The sequence below is a fragment of the Bombus pyrosoma genome, linkage group LG11 (assembly GCF_014825855.1).
Source record: "Bombus pyrosoma isolate SC7728 linkage group LG11, ASM1482585v1, whole genome shotgun sequence".
Lineage (NCBI taxonomy): Eukaryota > Metazoa > Arthropoda > Insecta > Hymenoptera > Apidae > Bombus > Bombus pyrosoma.
This window is the reverse complement of record NC_057780.1, coordinates 8,824,410-8,848,536: the sequence shown is the minus strand read 5'-3', so window position 1 is coordinate 8,848,536 and position 24,127 is coordinate 8,824,410. Positions and strand designations below refer to the sequence as shown.

At 32.2% G+C, this 24,127-nt stretch overlaps 3 protein-coding genes across 6 annotated transcripts; 2 read left to right on the top strand and 1 right to left on the bottom strand.

The window, feature by feature from the left end:
* The first annotated feature begins 1,672 nt into the window (after positions 1-1,672).
* LOC122572353 (sodium-independent sulfate anion transporter) lies at positions 1,673-14,789 on the top strand. Of its 4 annotated transcripts, none has more exons than XM_043737229.1 (11): positions 1,673-2,347; positions 10,051-10,229; positions 11,146-11,399; positions 11,820-12,021; positions 12,155-12,375; positions 12,689-12,860; positions 12,948-13,115; positions 13,223-13,384; positions 13,543-13,683; positions 13,769-13,914; positions 14,090-14,787. In XM_043737229.1, exons 2-11 carry the CDS (start codon positions 10,052-10,054, stop codon positions 14,444-14,446), a joined length of 2,001 nt encoding a protein of 666 aa, XP_043593164.1. In that variant the 5' UTR covers positions 1,673-2,347; position 10,051; the 3' UTR covers positions 14,447-14,787. The 4 variants fall into 4 exon arrangements, with proteins under 4 accessions (XP_043593164.1, XP_043593162.1, XP_043593161.1 ...); XM_043737227.1 differs by lacking the exon at positions 1,673-2,347 and adding an exon at positions 7,569-7,741 and having other exon boundaries at positions 10,051-10,211; positions 14,090-14,789; XM_043737226.1 differs by lacking the exon at positions 1,673-2,347 and adding an exon at positions 7,569-7,741 and having other exon boundaries at positions 14,090-14,788.
* Positions 14,790-15,301: 512 nt separating this feature from the next.
* LOC122572354 (60S ribosomal protein L32) lies at positions 15,302-16,352 on the bottom strand. Its single transcript, XM_043737231.1, has 4 exons — positions 16,248-16,352; positions 15,914-16,015; positions 15,682-15,834; positions 15,302-15,502 (listed from the first exon to the last, which is right to left on the bottom strand). Exons 2-4 carry the CDS (start codon positions 16,004-16,006, stop codon positions 15,344-15,346), a joined length of 405 nt encoding a protein of 134 aa, XP_043593166.1. The 5' UTR covers positions 16,007-16,015; positions 16,248-16,352; the 3' UTR covers positions 15,302-15,343.
* Positions 16,353-16,646: 294 nt separating this feature from the next.
* Positions 16,647-24,096, top strand: LOC122573102 (E3 ubiquitin-protein ligase HECW2). Its single transcript, XM_043739059.1, has 9 exons — positions 16,647-16,780; positions 17,324-18,616; positions 18,955-19,245; positions 19,420-19,618; positions 19,700-20,235; positions 20,310-20,647; positions 20,720-20,920; positions 21,012-21,971; positions 22,117-24,096. The coding sequence occupies exons 2-9, from the start codon at positions 17,366-17,368 to the stop codon at positions 22,226-22,228; spliced, it is 3,888 nt and encodes a 1,295-aa protein (XP_043594994.1). The 5' UTR covers positions 16,647-16,780; positions 17,324-17,365; the 3' UTR covers positions 22,229-24,096.
* Positions 24,097-24,127: the final 31 nt, after the last annotated feature.

Genomic DNA, 24,127 nt, shown 5'->3' with positions numbered 1-24,127 from the left:
ACAGTTATTATGTAACGCTTTTATCACGTGTGTATATTCGTGTTTTCTTAATTAAGCAAATCATTTTACGAACATCTAGCAAATAATAGAAAAGAATATACATTTTCTGAGACACTTAATAAATTATTCTGCAACATCCGTCGTACATTTTCTACGCTTATTAAAAATTTTAATCTTCCACTTGAGAAGTGAAACAACCTTTAAATAAATCCGTTTTTAAAAATAATTATTCATTGAAAAGCAATTCATTTCTTAATGATTTTTCACGCGAGAGATAAATTATATTTTTATAATATTCCATGGACAAACGTAATTATCGGTGGATAGCTACATCGTAAATCTGAAGAATGACGAGAAACGAGGCGCGTTATGTAGAATGATTTTTCGAAACTGCGTAAGCCTTGAATCAACACGAAACATACTTTTGTCTATACCACATTCATCTATCGTAATTTTTATGCAAAGAAATTCTACATACTTGGAGATCATCGAAGAAGATAGTTGAAAATTGACAAAGAAGACGTGTTGCGTTATCGACCTCAAATTTTCAAAATATTTTTTCTAGATAACATTCCTCGCGTTGAGTAACTGATTGTTTAGAAACTGCTAATAACGCCATAAAGAATAGAACAGAAAAATAATCCTCTTTCATAAAAGTCTTCGCACGTGATTACTCACGATACACTGTCTACCCTCGAACCTACGGCCGGAATAATAAAAGATAAAACACGTATTGTCTGGCGCTTTCTGGAGGATATTCTCCAAGAAAGATAAAACAATATGACACATTTCGAAATTAATATCGATTAAAAGATTTTGGTACTTTAGATAATGGAAGAAAGGTAAAAGAAGAAACAATTTACTGAAAGATTTTTAAGACGAATTATGAATGTTTTTCGAACAGAGGAAAATCTGGATTATCCGAGCTAATTCTGATATTTACGTAAATTGATATTTTTACGAATATGATTGAGAAGACGGAACCTAGATAGAAAATTACTTTATTAAATATCGAATATTACAGAGAATATTACACGTTGAATATTTTATATATTTCTCCATGTTACACGTATTCTGTAAATTTTTGTATCTTCGAATTTAAATATATAAATATATAATATAAATATATAATATATAATATATAATATATAAATATATAAATATATAAAAATCCATTGTTCGATATAATTTATAAATATTAATGCTAAGCAGAAGCTAGAACTTTTGAATGAAAATCCAATGCTTTTCTCTTCGATCTTTGTTCTCGTTTGCCGATTATACTTGCAAGGGATCATTCCCACATTTTTCATCGATCTACGTACGATAATTCCACGTTTGTTATTATATACGTCCATAATTTATAATCTAGTCAGTCTATGTTTATTCTCTCTGCCGCTTACCCCAACTAAAAGTCACCTGTCATCGAATCGGCGTAGACACAAACGGAATCGTTTCTATACAAGCGACATTTCTTTCGTGGAAACTTCACATCGAACCTAACCCCGGATTCGTAGACGAGAACCGAACGCTATCGGCTATCATAGCTGCGGATATTTTTCCAAATCCATCCTTTTACGAACACATTCGTATTCGTTAAATACGCGTATCGATAACGCTCTACCGGCGATATTTCATCTGTTTCCTACGTATTATGCGTGTTCTTTGCATCTTTGAATGTTCGTGGAAACGCGTATGAATCGACAGTCTGGCGGCAAAGTGTTCTTGAAATTTCCTCGAAAATTCGGGGAAATTCGGTGTGAAATAGAGGCACCGAGAGGCTTTGTACCTCCCATTGGATTGTTCTCCAGTGACGTTATTGCTTTAAAGACGGGCTACGGAGAAGGGGAGAAGAAGTTACGGCAGAAACTGTCGAAGAAGCACGACGCATTTAAATGGCCGGTCGCGTATTGCCGTGGATTCAGTTTTGTCGCCGACCTCTCGAAATCGGATTCCGTTTCGCGTATATTTTTTCGCTCGTGCACCGCGCTCACGGTATTCGACCTTCGTCCGACTGTCCCCAACAAGTGTCACGGCATCGCGCCGAGAAGATTTTCAGCGAGAAAAACGGGAATCGAGCTGAAAGTGAGCGCGCGTTCCGCCAAACGACTCGCGTACATATGATTATCCGTTTGCACGGCCGTTGTTGCCTCTGGTTCTCGCGTTTTCCGCTTGTTCGCGAGTAGAATGTGTCGTGGATGTAAGAACAAGTAACTCTCTCGATCCTTAGATCGTCTAACTGGTCGGCCACGAGGCCAAGAAATCCACCTTCGATTCCCCCGAACCACGTTCCGAGACGTAGTGACAACCGAACAACCGATCTCGTCGCCTACAACCCGTAGCTTTTTAAGTGAGTTATATCGAGCTTCACGTTGTTTTTCGTATCTTTCAAATCAGTCATGTTTCTTCGTTTCTCTTCTTCGGTGGATGATTCGATTTGGTTTTAGTGAAAAACGACGGAACAGAAACGTATCGTCGCTAAAAAGTAACGTCTTGTCGTAAATGACAGATTTTGCGAAATGTTGATCGTCTGTATCGGCATCTATTGACGCGTTTCATTTGTTTAGATACACTTGTCGTTGGGTGTTTTTTTTTCCTTTTTCTTTTCCTTTTTTTTTCTTTGCATGGAACGAATAAATTACGTTGGCTTATTAAATATCGAAATATCACACTTTCTTATGTACATATAAATCTACTTGGGATAATAAAAAAAACTGGTTCTCATCGGTTGCGGTTACTATAGTGTACCGGGCACGTGTTTCAATGACAGGGAATTTAAATTGCTTTCCGCACAGCTTCGATATTAAATAATTCGGAAATATAAGAACACTTTTCGTTACGAAAGACGATCTGGTGTTACGCTACAAGACTTCTTTTGTTGAAAGTTGATGAATCGAAAGTATTTGTTAAATTGCTGACGAAATATCGCTGGTAAATTAGCGCACAAGCTTAAGTCACGACAAGAAAATGAAACAAGCATTTTTGTATTCGATTTGTTTGTAGTAAAACGAATTGTTCGAACGTTTCGCCAAGAAATAACAAACAATTTCTATAATTAAAAATAAACAAGAGTAGAGGTAAGCTAAAGTAGGCAGATGTAGCAACATCGATACAACAACAGCAACAACAGTAAACAGAGGAGAAAAAGATTAGACACGGTTAGATTAGATAGAACGAAATTCTTCAATTCCAGTGTTCTGTAATGTTGTAATGCCGAAGTATGTTGGTTACGTGTAAAAAGGTAAATATTGAACGTTACCGTATCGCGATCGGTTCAATTAATTATCTTTATTAGATCTTGCTCTCGTAACATAATTCGTGTCGGTCCTCTTCGTGCCATGTAGATAATGTCGAAACCTCACCAACATATATGTTTACCCGCTAAACACGAGGAATTCTTGAAAAATTTCATCGAAATTACTTCGTGGAAATATTTAACGATAAATTAGATTTACATCGAACATTTGTACATTTCCTAGAATCTAATTAAAATCACCAAAATCCGAGAAATATTATTATTTAAATAGACAAAATATTATCTGATCTTACTTTTATATTTCTATATCTAATTTAATTCTACAGATCAAATTGGTTTCCAAGCGGAAAGTAAAGGATAAATTACATACTCAAAAGTTCAGTCTGATTATAGATCTATTGGGTTGGCAACCATTAGGTGGTAATGACAAAATCCGCAATCATTTAGTTGCCAACCCAATACATAGATGCGAGCAAGCGATCAAATGAAATTTAAATATGAAGCAGATATTTGGAATATTGAAATTAATTTTAACAACCAATCCATGTTTACGCGCGAATCTTATATTTTTATTTTTTTAATCTTTCTTTTTTATTTTTATTTTTTTTTATTTTTTATTTTTTTTTTTTTTAGCGTGAGCTTTATCGAACTATACAGTTGTAAATAAATCTTGAAAATTGTCAGTATAAACGTTGCTATTAAAAATTGTACACGGATCAAGTTCAAAATTCAACGGCACGGCCATTGATTGAGATTCGTTGTCGAAAGTCACGAGTTTATCTGACCTCACGATCTATCGCGTCTCCGCAGTAGTCTCGCTATCGCGATGCAGTTTCTTATTGCTCTTAAATCGTAAATTATCAGCTTGTATTAACAATAACTGTCACGTGAACGCAATTAATACCATTTAATGCTATATCGATGGATACCGATCGAACCGTTGATCTTATCCTACCGTTATAGCTAACGCATAATTGAATCTAAATACGATGTTTTCCTTTCGTTTCTTAACATTCGAATTATCTTCTTCTTTATTTCAACAGATATATATCACATTCTTTCGTCGATTAATATTAATATTTATTAATATTAATATTTATAATATTAATATTATTTATAATATTAATATTTACATATTAATGGGTAACCATCAGGAACGACAAATTGGTAGAATGTTAATAAAGTTAATAAAATCTCGTTCGCTAAAATAAATCATTGCGGAAATAAAAAATATTACAAAGATTCGAAAAAAAAGAAAAGAAAAGAGAAGATAGCAATCTTAATATCATTATCATATCAATTTTATCGTTGTCATTATTTCATACCATCGTTTCGCGTTTATCATACAATTTATCATTGTTATTCGTCTATGAAAAAAATCCGTCTATGAAAGATGCTAAAATACAGAGAACACGTGACACGCAAGAGTACATAAAATATTCCAGACAATCCTTATAATACCTGGTGAAACGACATTTCGTTTAAATTCTATCTGTCAGGTCTCTTCATAAAAATACGAATTTCCATAAATTTGCAGGAACATCAAAATTTAACGTCGTTGAAATTTTCACGGGCTGATGAATCAACGAAGCGAGCGGCATGTACGTACGTGTGCGGTACGAAGGTATTAGAAACGAAAGAAAAAAAAAAGGAAAAAGAAGGAAAGAGAGAAAAAGAAAAAGAGGGAAGAGGGTTCCTATGCGAGTCGAGGAGCGGAAATCGCATAAACACGGGGAGCAAACGTTTCTCAAATTTCTTAGCCCTGTGTATCTTTGTCGCGGTATTTGGAGCTGGTTTTAATCGGCTGCAACTAAGCGTTTAAGTAAGATGTCGAGGCGCACGTGCCGCTGAGTAGCGCACATTAACTTCTATTGTACTGGCTGTTGGATGTCTGTATCAAAGGACGCGTTGAAATAGCGGCTCATCTGCAGAAGAAAGAAGAGCCGCCGGTTACACGTTCTTATTATTGTTGTACGCGCGTCGATCATCGATAATGATATTTTCCTTGACAGGGTCGTTTACAATTAAGACGTTCGGTTTCTTTTCACGATGGCAAATGGTGGGTTCGCATAACGACGCTTTGTTCCATCGCGAGGAAAATTTACATGCGGAAATTAGCCCGTGAATTCTGCCGTGGCAAAGCGCGACAGACAGCGGGAAATGGAGATGCGAAGGAAATTTTTCTAGACTAGTTATTGCAGGTAGATTTCACGACATCATAGATGTTTGTTTTAGCTTTAGATCTAGATCTTTGTTGTAGACTTTACGGTTTTTCCTTAAAGAATCAAGCGGATCTACGTGGATTGGGACTAAGATGATTTTATTACCGTGTGTTTGTTACACGGTTTCGTGTGTTCGCTTGCGAGCAAATAAAAGAGGAAGACACGTAGAATCTAGAGTAGAAAATAATACGATGGAGTAACGATATCGTAAAAGGAAACTCGACACTTAACGTGTGAATCATTCGATTATATTATTTAAAAATATTTATATGAAACGATGAGAAGTCGAAGAATAAGAATTTTCTCTATTTGAAATTTCATCGCTGTTTTCATCTTATGTGCTCGTACTCGAGAATAATAACGAGCGATGAACCTGCTCCTTTGACTTATCGATTTGTTTAACGAATTTCTATAAGTATTTACATTTCGCATGCACACCTTGACAAAGTTATACCTATGTAAGACAAGGACGATAGAATTCGAATTGTATAATTTGCAACGAAGTTACCTTATTCCCGTTTTCCGATAATAATGAGTAACACGTTCGGTCTCGTTGATCGTAACGAGTTAATTGCCGAGAAAGCAAATTTATCGAGAAACAAGCCACGTCTGCGTACCTCGAGATCGAATGCCACTTTGATAGATTCGTATCGCATAGTTTTTTCATAAATCAACGTCGAAGCGAGTGCGCACGGATATTTTGCACTTTCAAGGCAACGGTAACAATTCGCAGCTGAGGCTGGCCGGTTAACATACGTCGTATAATTTGCGGGCGGAGATTGAAACGAGACGGTGAGTCTCGATCCGGTGGTATTCGTGATTTGCATGAAAAACAATGTTCGAGTTGAATTAATTTGCAGGCACGCGTTTCATACCACATATCAAGCCGCGTTGGGAGCCAGCGAATCGGGGGGAGAAGCCGCGTGACAGAGTTGATTCAGAAGCACATGATAGCAGAGAATGACCGGTTGCATGAGCGAATCATGTGACACGCGTTCTCTCGTAGTAATAACTTTTTTTTCCCCTACTACCTCTTATCGTTCTTCATTCCCCACCAGGTCTCACTTTACCTGGCTGATTGGAAATAAAAGCGCGATATCTCGGCCAACCAAAGATTCCAAGATGCAACCGGGGCGAATTAACGGGCCAGCGTTGCAAATTGCAAAACTCGTTCGCAATTTTACGACTTTTATCGTCGGCTAAACTTACGTCGATTTTTCTTCTTCCGCTTCTCCGGCACATTTTAATCGACTGTTTTTAAAAAGAGCCATTCGTGGAATCGACTCGTTTGACTCTTGGTTGGTTGAATCCTTGAGCACAGAATGGAAATTAGATGCATACGAGATACTTTGATATTTTAATTTGATTTAAACGCAGATACGTAGGATAGAAGATATATTCCAATATTTCGATCGGATCTTCTTGAAGCTAAGGTGTAACATTTGTTTTAAAAACAAGTTAAAATTAACAGGGTTCCCTGTTGGCTTCCCTGAATGATGATTGTATGTATCTTATAAGAAATTATTTAAATCATAATGATTAGGACAATTTATAGGCTGAGCAAAGAATCTTACAGATGGTTTGTCTACATTTTATAAGAAATCATTTAAATTCCGAAAAATCCATCACGTTGTGAATCGAAAGAGCAAAGACTCTTACAGATGGTTTGTCTATATTTTATAAGAAATCATTTAAATTCCGAAAAATCCATCACGTTGTGAATCTATTACGTTTTTATGAAAAGTTTCCAATTGGTTAATTCGATTATTCTGATAGTTTTAACATCAATATTTCATGTGATTCTTACGAGCACGTTTAAGGTAATAGACCATGGATTTGTTTACGAGTTACGTACTTTGAATATTTTTTGTATTTATCTACGCTATGTATATAGCGATGTATATCCTGTGCATTCCTGCATCTTTAATTTCCATAAGTGCATAAAAATCCGCAATTCAGTCATCGTCGTGTGATGCTCATTGAACAACATATTCTGGAAAGGGAAGCCAGGTGGCACGTTCCGTGGTTGTGGTAAACGCTCGATATTAGATACCAGTAATATTAGATGCAAGGATAAGAGATCAATGGGCATTTACGCAGTTTAACCGTTAGATTTGATAATACGCAGCGGAAAGAGGTAAAACATTTTCTTCGGAAGATCTTTGCCCGATCGAATTTACCACGTTGCGTGGTAATCGCGCGGTATCGAAACAAATATTCAAATATCCTTTGTCAAAGAGGTTATGAATGAAATGGTATTATACGCGTAAGTATCTTCTGAATTCTAAATTCGATAATCAATATTTGTTGGTAATTTGCGCCAGTTAGTAGTGCAAAGTTTTATATTGACTCTACCATTTCTAAGATAAATAAAGAAATAAATAAAACATGTCTTATGAGTATTTATAGGTTGTAAATATACATATTAGCAAGTTCGAGGCGTATATCGATTAACATTTTTGTATTTAATTAACAGCCTACGGATATGCTTATGCAAATTCATATTTTCATGGATACATTCAACTAAGAACATGGAATAAAGATTTCATCTACATATTCAAATTCTTTTTCACGTATGTCCTTATACATTATATATACAGAATGTATGTATGCATTCTTGTATCTTTATATTACATATTTACAAATGTATAAATATCCACAATTCAAATAGTTCGAAACGATAGAGTTCTTTTTGTATTTTGTACATTGGAACATTTGACAAATATTTTGTTACGCAAATGAGAAAATACAACTAGATTCGCATCTATAATTTTGTATTTTGTACTTTATACGATATTCAAGTGATTATTATTCATTTTGTATTTTAACTTTTATACGATATTCAAGTGATTATTATTCATTCTCGATTTTAAATAGAAATCGCTTACAAAAAAATTTAGAATGTCACGAAATATTACTGGCTAAAACATTCGATAAAACATGAGATATAAAATTACAATGGCGATCGCAGTTGTATTATATTCGTTTATTTATATTTATTCTGATACTCGTGGAATGCCATAATATTATGCACATTATATAATTGTTAAGCAAATGTTTATCGTAACCAAATATTCGTCACGATCAAACAAGAAGCTGAAAGTAAACAAACACTATGGCATGCTGTCATAAATCATTATCCACCTGACGAACGTAATTTATCGTTAACTAAACAACGCATTCATACGACTCGACTTTCGTAATGTTTCTAATTAAAGAAATACGCCCGGAGAAGGTTTCCAGACGCAAGTCGCCTGTGTCTTTTCGTCGGACACGAGTCTTACATCGTTGAAGTCATCTTAAATCGATCTGACGTTTCCTTGTTCGTTGTGGCACAATGTAATTTGTTTTCGCCGCCAATAATATCTGTTAAAACGTTGCTTCATCTTACTTGTTTACATTCTGTCGTTCTTTCGAGTTATATGGTCCGATTCGTTACGTTGAACTAAATAAAGGCCAATAAAAACTCGTGACAAGTGAGAATCGCGCAGAAAAGCACGTATACTAACTTTAGTTCGAATCACTTAGTCTCAGTCTAATTGAACGAATATCACCAATGACTGTTAAATATACTGTCCCAATTTAACATCATGCCAGCGTACATGATATAGCACTAAATATACTTAGACCAGCCGGACAGAAGTTAGCCAAAGATATGAAACCTTTATGGCCCTATAACGAGACGATCATGACATTCCATTCTATTCTATAATTAAGATTTTTATATATTTATAGGAAATTTATACATACGTAAGTGTAAAAATGTACATAACGAGCGTAACGTAAGAAACATCTCAAGTATTAGGTTATCCGAAAAGTCTCTTTCGTTTTATGAGGAAATAATAGACGCACAATGTTTTTTCTTTTATATTATTTTGTCGAATTACGTAGGATCCATTTTGTTCTGTTGAGATAAACACCGCGACATTTCACAGACTTGCTTTCATGTTTGTACGAAAGTGCACTGTTGTCAAAAAACACGTTTGCGAAAGAAAGACACCTTCCGGTCAACCTAATACTTGTTACAGCGCTTACAGTATTTAACGGATGAAACGAATTTCGAAAATTATTTCTATTTAGGTTTCTTTAGTTTACGTCTCTTTAATTGTGTTTATGAATCAATAACATCCACGGTTTAGATTAGATATACGTATGTACCTAATTTAGTTCTATAGAAACATGTCAATATTATGAACAGCTTATTGAGGACGAATCAGTCTTAAATGTCGGGTAATTATTTTTTAAAACATGCATGCTATATACCCACAATTATCCGAAACAGTTACATATTCAAGTGTAACGTGTTACGTTGTAATTTATTATGTAAAGCGTTCAATTTTAAAAAGCTTTCTTTTTTTCTTTATTTTACTTGCATATCACTACGCTTCTTTTGATTTCAGTAGCAAATCATTATCGTAGCGAAAGGGTAAAATTCCAAGCTATTAAGTTTTATCGATTTTCACGTAAACTTCCTGTAGAAACTGATTGAAGAGACTGATTGATGATGTTCGTGGAAGAAAGAAGAAAGATGTTTGATATAATTATACTAATCCACGTGAAATATTGGATTTTCAGGATGAACAAACCAAACGATACGGCAGATGCGAATGAAGACAGTAGAACCGGAGTATACGTGAATCATGGTTTGACCGGCTCTGGGAATAGTTTGAATCTCGATCATTCGAACAGTTCTGAAATTCTACATAGTTCGTACGAAAGTCACCAAGAAACACAAGGTTCTTCGGATTTTATCTGTAAGCACATGTAACACTAAAATGACTAATTAATTTACATCTGACGTTATTAATGTGATCACTTGTATATAAAACCACCGAATAGCTGAAATCCTTCATCTCCTCTTATCATTTCCTATAAATCGTTGATAATGCATTTCGCAAAGTATACGAATAATTTGTTATAACAGATACATTCGATCGATTCGCATAATTGGACGCGTTTCTTAAAAATGATGAAAAATAGGTGATTCATAGAAATTACTTTACGAAAATAGAATCGAAAAGATGACAGAGAATCGTGCAAAATAGTTACGTATTATATTGATTATATCGTAAATTAAGATAAACCTTAACTTTATATTTTTCTGTTGCTTTGTTATATCTAGACTACAGATATTTATGCATTTCTGGGGAATTTAAAAGCTCAGGAATGCACGAAATGCACCTAATGCGTAGAAATATACAAAATATTCCATGTAAAATATTCATTGTACATAAAATAAGATCGGACACGAATTTTCCCTCTTACGATTAGATATACGCGATCTAATTACATGTAATTAAAAATACATACGAGTTAGCGGAATGATAGTAATTTAACAACAGATGTATAACAATAACTTATAAAATAAAGTACAAGGGTGAAACTAGACTAAATCAAACTGTCGCGTAATAAGTATACGATAACAAATTGTACGATCGCATTTTCATATACGTATGTATAGCACGCTCAAATTATTTCTTTAACAATACGATGTTAAACGATCCGTATAATCTAAAATTAGAACGATTGATCGTTCGTTCTGTCTTTAAATGATCATGGATCAACAATTGATTTACTTGTTTACAATCAGCGCCTGAACTATTCTTATTATTTCTTAGTTGAACAACCAAAGAATAGTCAATGATATTATTCCATCTTTGTTTCGTATAGTGGTAGAAGAGTCTGACGACTACAGATTGGAACAGAAGGATAGTTTTGTACATTCCACGTTATATCAGTTGAAGCGACGTTGTAGATCGGCTTGTACGAAGAAAACCATTTATAAAAGGGTTCCAATTTTAAATTGGTTACCAAGGTATACTTGTCACGATGGACTTGGTGATCTTGTTGCCGGCGTTACCGTGGGTCTTACTGTTATTCCACAGTCGTTAGCATATGCTAACGTAGCAGGTTTACCAGCTCAAGTTAGTACTCCTCGATAATTACAAAGCTCAGTGAAAAAGTGGTACAAACGCATAATTTTCCAAAGCATCGGATAAGTACAGAAAATAATATATAATCGTATTTACGAGGTAATTTTTCTTTATTTATTATATTAATTAACTCATTACGAATTTCCAAACTTTCATGAGTATGTACCTGTGTACCTATAGTAATGTATTTTAAAAGCAAATCCTGTGGTAGGGTTTACAGTTGCCTCTCTTTTGCCTTCCTTTTTATTATCAATTATCAATTTTCTCAAATTAGAAAGTTTTGTCGTTTGCACTACTTCTACTTGCTCTCCGTTGATTTCTATCTTAGTTCGTAAGATGTTCTGTTCGCGTGTGTAAATTATCAAACGAGATAAAAATAAGATGCTTAATGAAAGAAATTGTGTTTTACAGTATGGACTGTATGGTAGCTTTCTAGGCTGCTTTATTTATGTTATATTCGGATCTTGTAAAGACACACCGATGGGACCTAGTGCCATCATATCTTTGCTCACGTACCAAACAGTTTCACATCTCGATGCACCATTGCAACACGCGATACTCCTCTGCTTTTTGGCCGGGCTGATAGAACTGATAATGGGTATATTTGGCCTCGGTAAATATCTACAACATATATTATCCGCTTACGATTTACGATAATGATATTTGAAATAAAAGAAAATTCTGAATATATAACTATTCCCTTTCGTAAATATACGTATAAGTTGGTTCAATAATATGTGTTCCAGGATTTCTAATTGACTTTGTGTCTGGGCCTGTTAGCTCTGGTTTCACGTCAGCGGTAGCTTTGATAATCATTACTTCACAAATAAAAGATGTACTCGGCATCCCTGCGAGAGGTTCGCAGTTCATTGAAATGTGGAGAAACCTTGCTGAACATATACACGAAACTTCAGCTTGGGACGCTGTTCTTGGAGTAACTTGCATTGTGCTCCTTTTATTTCTCAGAGTACGTATACATTATTATACATATGCGATCGTATCAAAGAATTATTAACACTTCGATAATGTAAGAACGAATAATTTAAAAAATAATATATTTCTTTATTCTCAAAATTTCCTGCATTCCTAATATCAGATATACCAAAAATACACGCACACACATATTTCCAAATTTTTATAGGAAAGAACTAATAATTGCGCTACTTACATATGATGACATTTTAAATGCTGTATTATTTATTATGTGTATTAAATGCTGTACATAGCATATAAAATATCTAATTCTCTTAACAGATATTTTTCCGATTTCTCTTTTATAGCTTTTAGCATCGTACAATGTCGGCCCCAAAGAAGAAGAATTGCAAAGTACAAAATATCGCGTGTTAAATAAACTCATATGGTTATTCGGTACATCGCGAAATGCTCTTCTAGTAATATTGTCCGGTCTTTTGGGATACAGCTTTAGAGAAGATTCGCCCTTCAAATTGGTTGGTAAGAACAATAAATTGACATCGTTTATTGATTATGTAAATATATTACTGACTGTATTATTATTAAATATACTAATTTTTTTAACAGGATATATACCAGATGGTATGCCAAACGTACGATTACCACCATTTAGTTACATGAAAGATGACAATACAACGGTGACATTTATCGATATGGCTTCAAATTTGGGAAGCGGTATTCTCGTTTTACCTCTTATCTCGTTAATGGAAGATATTGCCATTTGTAAGGCCTTCTGTAAGTTGATACATCATTTTTATACATTATAAATGTATTCTTTACGTGAATAATAGTACCGTTTTATTATATGCGACAAAAAGGAAAGGTTTTCGTATTTATTTCAGCAACTGGAAAATCAGTTGATGCAACACAAGAATTAATAGCGATTGGAATATCAAACATTGGTAATTCTTTTGTTCAGGCGTTTCCTGGTACAGGATCTCTTAGTAGAAGCGCGGTAAACAATGCTTCTGGAGTAAGAACACCAATGGGAGGCATTTACACAGGTAGAATAGTAATTACTAGAATTATTAATTATTTATTATTAATTGTTAATTTAGAATTATTATAATATAATCATTAATTATTAGCTACTAGAATTGTTTATATAATTATCAATATTTTTTCATATATATAGGTCTTACACAATTATCATTTGTTTCAGGTACCTTAGTAATATTAGCCCTTTTTTTTCTCACTCCTTACTTCAGCTACATTCCAAGAAGTACATTAGCAGCAATTATCATAGCTGCAGTAATATTCATGGTTGAAGTTAAAGTTGTAAAGCCAATGTGGAGAACTAAAAGTAATAACAATTTAAAATATGAATTGAAAAAGACTGTTAACTACTTTCAAAAAATTAATATGTTTTTAATATTTTATCTTTACAGAATCAGATTTAATTCCCGGACTGGGTACATTTATCGCATGTCTGTTGTTAAAATTAGAGATAGGTATTCTATGCGGTATTGGATTAAATATTTTATTTATTTTGTACCACGCGGCACGACCAAAAATATCCGTGGAAAAACTTACTGTACGTATCTTTCACGTTTTAGCTTATTTAATTGTAATATTTTATATATGTGGCTTTAAAAAATTGATTGTATATATTTTTGTTATTTTTATTATTATTGTACGTATTATTTCTTTAGTATTATTTATTTATTCATAGATTGATGAATATATTTCGACTGTATCTTATGTTACAGACTCGACATGGCATTCGATATCTCATGCTAACTCCAGATCGGTGTTTAATTTTTCCATCTGTTGATTACGTTCGAAATTTAGTAACAAAATATAGTCAGAGAAATGGAAACATTGCAACCCCGGTTGTAATCGATTGTTCTCATATTTATGGAGCAGATTTTACTGCAGCTATGGTAATTGAAACTTTAATAAAGGATTTCGCATCGAGGGGCCAACCACTCTTCTTCTACAATCTAAAACCTTCAGTTTATGCCGTGTTCGAAGCTGTCGCATCAACTGATTTTGTTGTATATTATACTCAGGAGGCATTAGATGATCTCCTTAAAGATAGAGGATACATCAAACAAATTAAATAATGCACATTATTTACGTATATAGAATAATATAATGCAATCTGGATTACCATGTTATTTTACATTGATTGTATAAATGGTAGTCTCTTTCATCTTATGAAAAGTTGTTAAACATTTTTCACGATTGTATCATCATAATTAAAATCTACAATTATAGATTTTACGCAAAAATAAAGTATAAGACAAATATTTTTCATTAACGTTCAACGAAACATGTCAAACGCATATCATCGCATTTTATATTTAAAAATGCATTGTGATTAATGTAATTATTTATATTATATGTATTATAGCACAAACATGTTTTTAATAAATCATTTTTATGATGTACTATATGAAAAGGAAATTATATTTTAATTGCTCGCTAGTCACTGTCGTTATTTATAAAAAATAAATGACATAAATGCACTTTATACCGACACTTCTGTGCATTATATGTTACTATAACAAAATTGAAACTTTAGACAAATTTCTATATATAATGGGAAATAATTTATGTCATGGTGAGATTCTTTTGGGGAACACATCCTTTAAGACTGAACTTGGTAATACGCAAGAACACAAGTAGATTATGGTATAAAGAAAATAAATTATAATAAGTATAATAACAGAAAAAGCATTAAGAGAGGCATTAATTAGATCAATTAATGCATACATTATGTGTCATATTAAAACTATTTTATAAAAGTGTATAGATATATTTATATTGTACCATTTTAAGTTATACAAAGAAACATCAATTCTTTTCACATTTCCTTCAATTTCTGTGCCTTAAAGTATTGTGTCTTAATTACATTTATCTGTAATAGCACTATGGATGGGTAGATATTAGGAGAGAAATGTAAAGAAGAACAAACATACTTTAAATATTTTATTATTAAATCAAGTAAGAATGTGTATCTATTCATTTTCTTGAGAACGTAATCTTGCACTGCCATTAGTTACCCTTATTGAAAGTTGCTGAGCACGTTCAACAATGGATTTACGTTTTTTACTACTTACTCCATGAGCGATCTCAGCACAGAATTTTCTGTTTTGCATCATTAAAACTTCTAATTCCTACAAACCATCAAAAAAATAAATATTATTACAATTATTATATAGAATCATTTCAGTATAAAAATTTATTAAATAAGTCAAAATATAAATACAAGTTAGATATTTTTTGATGTATAAGAATGTACAATTTTTTGTCTATAATAATTGTTGACTTATGAGTGAAAAATAATTCTTCTTACCTTAACATTGTGTACCAGAACTTTCCTGAAACCAGTTGGTAGCATGTGACGAGTTTTCTTGTTGCTACCATAACCAATGTTGGGCATCAAATATTGTCCCTTAAAGCGCCTACGAACTCTGTTGTCAATACCTTTGGGTTTACGCCAGTTTCTCTGAAGAATTATTTTGTTAACATTTTTAAATCAGTTATTGACATTGATAAATAATAATAAACAATATAAAAAAACAAACCTTCAATTTACTATAACGATCACTCTGATGACGAATGAATTTCTTCGTCCTCTTCTTCACAATTTTAGGCCTGTATACCGGTCGAATAGCCATTTTTGTGCACTAAGAACATAAATACAATGTAAATTAATTGATATACAGTTATAGGAATAAATTAATAACAACACATTTTGTCACATATTTTTTAATCGTATAATTGTGACAGTAAATTATTTTTTAAAAATATGATGTATTTAATCAATCTTTATTTATTCATATTAAACTAATATGTGTATATTTTATGTTACACGAACGATTTTTAATAAATTTTTGGATTTTCTGTGGAATTACGTACCGTCTCTTACTACACGCCAAACAAAAAAGGTTATGTTGAACTTGGATCACGATCGTCTAATGAAATATTGCATCTAGTGGTACCTTATTTAGTGACACACAAAAAGGAACTATAAATACTTACTGTTCAAGTAAAATTAGTCAGATATTCTCTTCAATCATTTTCATCATAGAGATAACTATCTAACAAAATAATTACAACTTTTGTTTTAATTTTCATACAATTCAATTGTTTTTAATTTTATTTAATTTTCAATTTACAAAACGCGAGTGAAGCGCCTTAACGCTTCATAGAAACAATCCCACTCAAAATTCCCCAAATGGGTATCAAAATCAGGTGTATGTGATAGCATAGTCTATGTATGTAACGCTACGAAAAGTTACCAGATACAGTCTGCTATATCTTTCTGTCAAAGCGTTCTTTGATGAATTCGTATAATGAGCAAGGAGAGTAAATGAATATGTAAATGTGACGTAAAATGTCTTTACCGGGGCTTTTCATTTGAGATATTTGAAATGATGTAACATATGCAGGTAAAATGCACCAATATGTTAATATTTCAATACGATTTGATGTTACTAGTGTGTGCAAAATTTGAAGTATTAATAATTATATCCTTTAAAGGTACCGTATCACAAAAACGAACTATAACTTATTTACTGTTCCGTTATATGTGATTAACGGAAATTGTAATAAATTTTTTTAGTTAGTTTTTCATAACGATTTTGAATAATATAAGTGCCGAATTTTTAATACTGGATACGTTACATGCTTTGCGACAATTGTAATGTACATTGATATGTATATATTTCAATATTTGTTATCTGTATCGGACTAAACAAATTTTTTTTAATATCGCTATGATCTGTGAATTCCTGATAAAAGTATTAGAATAAAATTACTACAATAAAAATTAGTGTACTGTTCACAAAGAATTGTGTCAAATATATAGTCCCAATTTTATTCAATATACTGCCTTCAATATTGCACCAATGGCTTTATTATATGATAAAATTATTCATATAATTTAGGTATTATTTATTTTATTAACATTTTTATTTCATTTTTATTTACAGCAATATAAAGAAATATAATTGATTGGTACTATGTTTTAAAAAATGCCATCTGAGATTAATGTTAAAAATATAGGTTCTGAAGAAGATAATGGAGAAACTGAACCTGAAGAACAATCTGTTACGTTATTAACAGTCGGCGTGACAAGTGAAGAATCTTCAGCTACGATAAATCATGTGGAAACCAATACCATAAGAAATACTAGTAAAAAAGTGATTAAGTCTGATGTTAGAAGTGATTTTATAGAACAGGATAAGAATCCTTCTTTGTCATCAGATGTAAACTGTATGTCAAATGAAAATGATTTACAGCAACAAAAAGCATCTTCTAATGAAGAAGTAATTGATAAAACAAGTAATATTCAGGTATCGAATACCCTTGAAGAACTAAGTGCATGTTCTGAATCAAAATGTAATAAAGGAAGTGTAATTTCCAAGAATGCTGGTGCAGCTGCATTAGCATCGGGTTGTGAAATTGATGATATTGCTAGTGTTTCAAGTAGGTTGGATGATGAAATTGCACAAAACTCAAGACAAAAACATTTATCATTGTCTCATAAAAACTTAACAAGAAAGAAGTGTTTCTTGGCAAGTATAGATAATAGTCCTGGAAAGGTAAACAGTTTTGTAGAACAGCTTCCTTTATCTTCTAGAAACATGATCAGAAAGAAACAATTTTTTAGCAAAGATTTGCAATCTAGTAGCACAGAATCACAATATGAACAGAATACAGGGGACAAACATAACAATAATGATGACAATGTTTTACAACAATTTAGTTCTCAATTTAGTACTCACAACAGAGATTCTATGAAAGATGCTTGTAGCTTACCATTACAGGGTATAGCTTCATGCAGTTCTGATGAACCATTACAATTTCTGAGCACTTCAATAAGTGAAACACATAGCAATGATATTGTTAATACACATAAATCATTAAGTATAACAGAAAATAATAATAAGAGTATAAGTGAAAATTTAAGCAGATTAAATGAAGCTGGTAGTTCACACACATCTAAAAGTGTGCCAAAATCACAAAACACGTTAACAGATTTAGTACATTGTAATGATATTACAAAAAAACCATTTAAACTGCCAATTTTAGAAAATTTATCTGAAGCTGCCAGCGCTCAGCAGCATGAGCTGGAAGAAAATGCTGTGGCACTATTGGAACCATCATCAACTAAAGAAGTCCAAGGCATTGAAATAGAACCTCGTTCTTCAAACAGTAGTGATGCAAGTAATTCTGATACAGAATCACAACAAGCTGTTCTAGGTCATAATGGGACCAAAAAGGTGCAGTTACTTTAACTGTATTAAAATTTGATAAATATTTATTATTATGACACTCAAATAATTCAGCATTCTATTGTTATTTTTAATGTTTAATCTTACTTATGTACTAAATGTTTCATGTTTTTCCTCAAATCAAACAAGTTTCAATATTTGATATATGCAAATATGTATATTTCCTTTACACTTTCATATATGCACATGCAATTTGATTTTCATTTCAAAATTGTTAATAGATTAATATTACACTCCTTCAAATTTATAAATTAAATTTTAGTATAAAACATGTTGAAAGTAGAATTGTTTTAAAATCACAATTTATAAAATATATTTTACTTCAGAGACCATGTGATACAAATGGTATTGTAACAAAAGAAGGCGTGGAATATTATCAATTGTGGCGAAGTACAGAAGGCTTTTCATTTCCTGAAGGTTTATATGAAACATTGTATCCAAATCCTCCACCACTACCACCACGGGTAACGCACAAACTTTTACATAGAAGTAATGCTTTACCAACTGGTCCACCAGAATTACCCAAAAGACATCCTCAAAAATATTCTGCACCCTTGCACCCTGAAGATTGTTTTGGATTTGAAATTGTAGATGTTGATGAAGCTTCTAATTCAAAGGTAATTTAATGAAATATATGCACTGCAGTTAATTGGTAAGCATATAATGTAATTTTAGCTTGCATTTAATGTTTTTTTGTGAATATTGATGTCTCATATAAAGTTTTTACAATTTTTTATATTTATATGATTCCTGTATTTATATTGTTATAATCAATCCCCTTAATATTTTAGTCGCGGAGAGCTGTTACAAAAAGTATAGCGCTGTTAAGTTCACCAAGGCCGCCTAGACCATTAGAAAGACCAATATCTGGTTTAACAAATCCATTAGAGTGTCCACCAACACCTACGCATCGTCCAAAGCCATTGCGTCCGTTACCGATGTGTCAAACATCTAATGTACCATTACCATCTGAGGAACCTTTGCCACCATGTAAGATAAATTTAGCATAACTTTAATAATGTTATAGCGTAATTAAACAAGAAAATTTTATTGAATATATTATTATCGCAGCATGGGAAGCAAGAATCGATAGTCATGGTCGGGTGTTCTACATAGATCATATTAATCGAACGACAACTTGGCAAAGGCCCAATTTAACAACACGGAACACTGGCTGTGATCTTCGGAGGCAGCAATTAGACAGACGTTATCAGAGCGTTCGTCGAACTATTTCTCGACCCGACAATATTGATCGCGAGCCGTCTAGTTCGCAACATGCAAATGGAAATAATTTCGAGAATATGGAACGACCGAATGAACGAGTCGAAAGAATTGAAAACGAACCATTCGATATTAATACGAGTCCTCCAGTATTATTTTTAACGAGACCCGATTTTTTCACAGTATTACATAGTCATGCAGAAGCAGTGGAATTGTATAATCGTAATCCCAGTTTGAAACACATGATTAGCAAAGTTAGAAGAGATACAGCAGTTTTTCCGAGATACGAACATAATAGAGATTTGGTTGCATTAATAAATTTCTTTTCCGATCCAACTAAAGAACTTCCAAGAGGCTATGAATCAAAACTTGATAGAACAGGCAAAGTAAATATGCCACGATTTAAATTATTTCCGTTATTTGAGAAATCTTTCTGATAGTCAATTGTTAATATTTTCAGAAATTTTTCATTTGTCATGCAAGAAAAGCAACATCTTTCATTGATCCAAGATTACCTACTGAACCGACTCACACACGAACATTATTGGATGAAGCACCTGTACCTCCACCTAGACCACAACAGTCAGCTATTACAACTACACCCGATATACCTGTAGCTTATAACGACAAAGTTGTTGCCTTTTTGCGCCAACCAAATATAATGGATATCCTAAAAGAAAGACATTCAGCATTAGGACAAAATATTGCGCTTCGAGAGAAAGTAAATACAATACGAATTGAAGGGACGACTGCTTTACAACGATTGGGACATGACGTACCTCTAGCATTATTATTAAGGTACAAAATAATCTAATTTCTGAAGGCGATAAAGGATGAAATAATATTAAAGTATTGAATTCATTGTTGCAGTTTATTTGAACAAGAAATTATGTCATATGTACCTGGAAACGTAGGCAGATCTCCATTAGGTAGTCCGCATGCTTCGCCTGGCTTAACAAGAGCTTCTGCTAGGGCTCCAGCTCCATATAGAAGAGATTTTGAAGCTAAACTTAGAACATTTTATAGGAAGCTAGAAAGTAAAGGATATGGACAAGGTCCAGGAAAATTAAAGTAAGTATATTCCAATATAAAAAATGTATAAATTATTTATTATTTGTAAATGTATTTATTATATTATACACTTTTTATATATTTTATTTAGATTACATATTAGAAGAGAACATTTTCTGGAAGATGCTTTCACTCGTATTATGGCTGCTTCAAAAAAGGACTTGCAAAAAAGCAAGTTAGTTATTATGTTTGATGAGGAAGAAGGTGTAGATTATGGTGGCCCATCCCGTGAATTTTTCTTTCATCTATCGCGCGAACTTTTTAATCCTTATTACGGTTTATTTGAATATTCTGCTAACGACACTTATACCGTACAAGTGTCGCCAATGTCAGCTTTTGTAGATAATTACCATGATTGGTTCAGGTTTTCAGGCAGAGTATTGGGTTTAGCTTTAGTTCACCAATATCTGCTTGATGCCTTTTTTACAAGACCATTTTATAAAGCTCTTCTGAGAATACCAGCGAGTTTAAGTGATTTAGAGAGTTTAGATCAAGAATTTCATCAAAGTTTAATGTGGATTAAAGAAAGAGATATAAGTATTGAACCATTGGAATTAACTTTTTCGGTCACGGAAGAACTTCTGGGCCGAGTAGCTGAACGTGAACTAAAACCAGGAGGAAGAAACATTGCAGTTACGGAGAAAAATAAAAAGGAATACCTTGAAAGAGTTGTACGTTGGAGACTTGAGCGCGGTATTGCCGAACAAACGGAATCTCTAGTTCGTGGATTTTATGAAGTCGTAGATCCACGATTAGTATCAGTTTTTGATGCACGAGAGTTAGAATTAGTAATAGCTGGAGCGGCAGAAATTGATCTTAACGATTGGAGAACGCATACAGAATACAGAAGTGGTTATCACGATGCACATCCAGTAGTAGAATGGTTTTGGAGCAGTATAAGCCGATTTACTAATGAACAACGATTGAGACTGCTACAATTCGTTACTGGTACATCAAGCATTCCATATGAAGGATTTGCAGCTTTACGTGGATCTACAGGACCACGGAAATTTTGCATTGAAAAATGGGGAAGGCCAAATAGTTTACCCAGGTATAAAAGTTGTCTTAAAACTAATATAATGAACAAAACAATTAGAATTCTTATAATATTTATGGTATGAATGTTTCTCAAATTTGTTAATAGTATCATTTTGTTTATTCAATAATGCTATTCTTCAAAATAGATAACTTTTTAGGGCTCATACATGCTTTAATCGCTTGGATCTTCCACCGTATCCTACGCCTGAAATTTTATACGAAAAGCTTTTATTGGCTGTAGAAGAAACAAATACTTTTGGAATAGAGTAAGAGAATTTGCTATGATTACAGCAAATGCATAACGATATAAGAAAAACATCAAGGTTCGTGTTATTTGAATAAAGCATCATTACAGATTTAAAGATAGATTGGTAAGATTGGTAATGTATTCTACTATCCAAAAATTCATGATCGGATTTTTACATTACTACAATCAAAACTGTATCAAAATGTAAATATCTAACAAAAACAGTTGCGCATATTTTGAAAATTTTAAATATTGTATACATATTGCTGTAATCTATTTATATTAAAACTAAATAACGATTCGCGTAGTACATTTCTTGTATAAAAATTATATATTTAATACATTAAGAAAAAATTCTTAGGTACGAATATATGCAATTATTTCTGTTCAAACTTCTATAGTTCTAGAAATTGTTCGGAAAACATTGTAGATATATGTGGTATAGAAAAAACTGATTTTAAAATTGATACAAAAATAAGCGACTTATTTAGCATAATTTCTACAAAAGCTTCTTTTCTTTATATTTTGTAAAAATACTTTTACAAATTTTTTATAAAAAGTGAAGAGCATTTAATATCGCATTTCACAAAAATACATAATGCAGCTATGTAGCTAATTTATTCTGTTGTCTACTTAGTTTGTAGGTATAATACTGATTTCTAGTCTGTACTTTTAAATATTCAATTTTGCAGCTATTTTTCTAATATTTTCAGACATTCCATGTCAATTTATTTAATATTTTCATAATTAATTTACGAAGTTTTACAATGAAGCAAAAAAAATGTTTATAAAACAAAAATTTTTTATTGCATATTTAGTGATATCTTCTCACAAGTAATCAAGGCGTTTTATAAACATTCTTCCAACGTGTTTTATATAATTTATCTTCAAACTAAATAAAAATTTCAAGTATTTGGTATTAATCAAGAATGTTTAAAATGTCCAGAAAAGCAGTTAATGAATAAACAATGAAAATATGAATAGTATATGAAGAATACACAGTCAATGAAAGTAGTAAGAATAATCAATCATCATTCAGTTATTAATTTCACATTTAGTATTATTTAGTATATGTTTTATAGAATTTTATTTAATATGTAGGACATCGTTTGTAATTCGTTTATTTAATTCTTTAAAACTAATTTTAGAAAAAACTATACTAAACAAACGTTATAATATTACTTGAAGAATTGGAGAGCATGTAGATGGTCCTATACTTCAAGATTTAGTCTACCTCTTGAACTTTAATCTCGCTTTTGCGGCATTAATGTAAAAAATTTTCATCTGTTAATCATTTAATCGTTCCTCATCTTAAAAGAAAAGAAAACATGTATAATATACAAACGGGTTCTGTAATGTGCAAGAGATAATACAATACAACTTTATTTATATTTCTCCTGACGCAAAATCATATTACAAAATAAATTTAATGAAATTGTTTATTATCTAGTAAAATTCAAAATGAAGTATTAAATATCTATAAAAATCGGTAAAAAAAATGATGATTAAAAATGACGATATAAAATATGAAAAACATTTTTATATTATTTACTCTTAAAATTTCGTTTAAGTGATTGTTTGGTTTTGTGTGATGTTAGTAGTAACAACGTCGATAAATAACAATAATAACATTAATGTAGTAATAATAGAAACAATATTTATTAAATAGAAATACTAATATTATGTGATTGTTGAAGATAAGTTGCACCTTATATTATCTGTAAACTAGTCATATAGCATGGCAAATTATAGACTATTTAGTACATACTGTACAAGTTACAGGCATTGTAATATTAGATAACACATAACATTTACAATGAACCATGACTGTGTGAGAGCATTCTTTACTTTATTGTTAAAGAAAATAAAATGTGCCTCTTTTGTTATGTTACATTAAACATTGTTCTTCCTGTCTTATATCC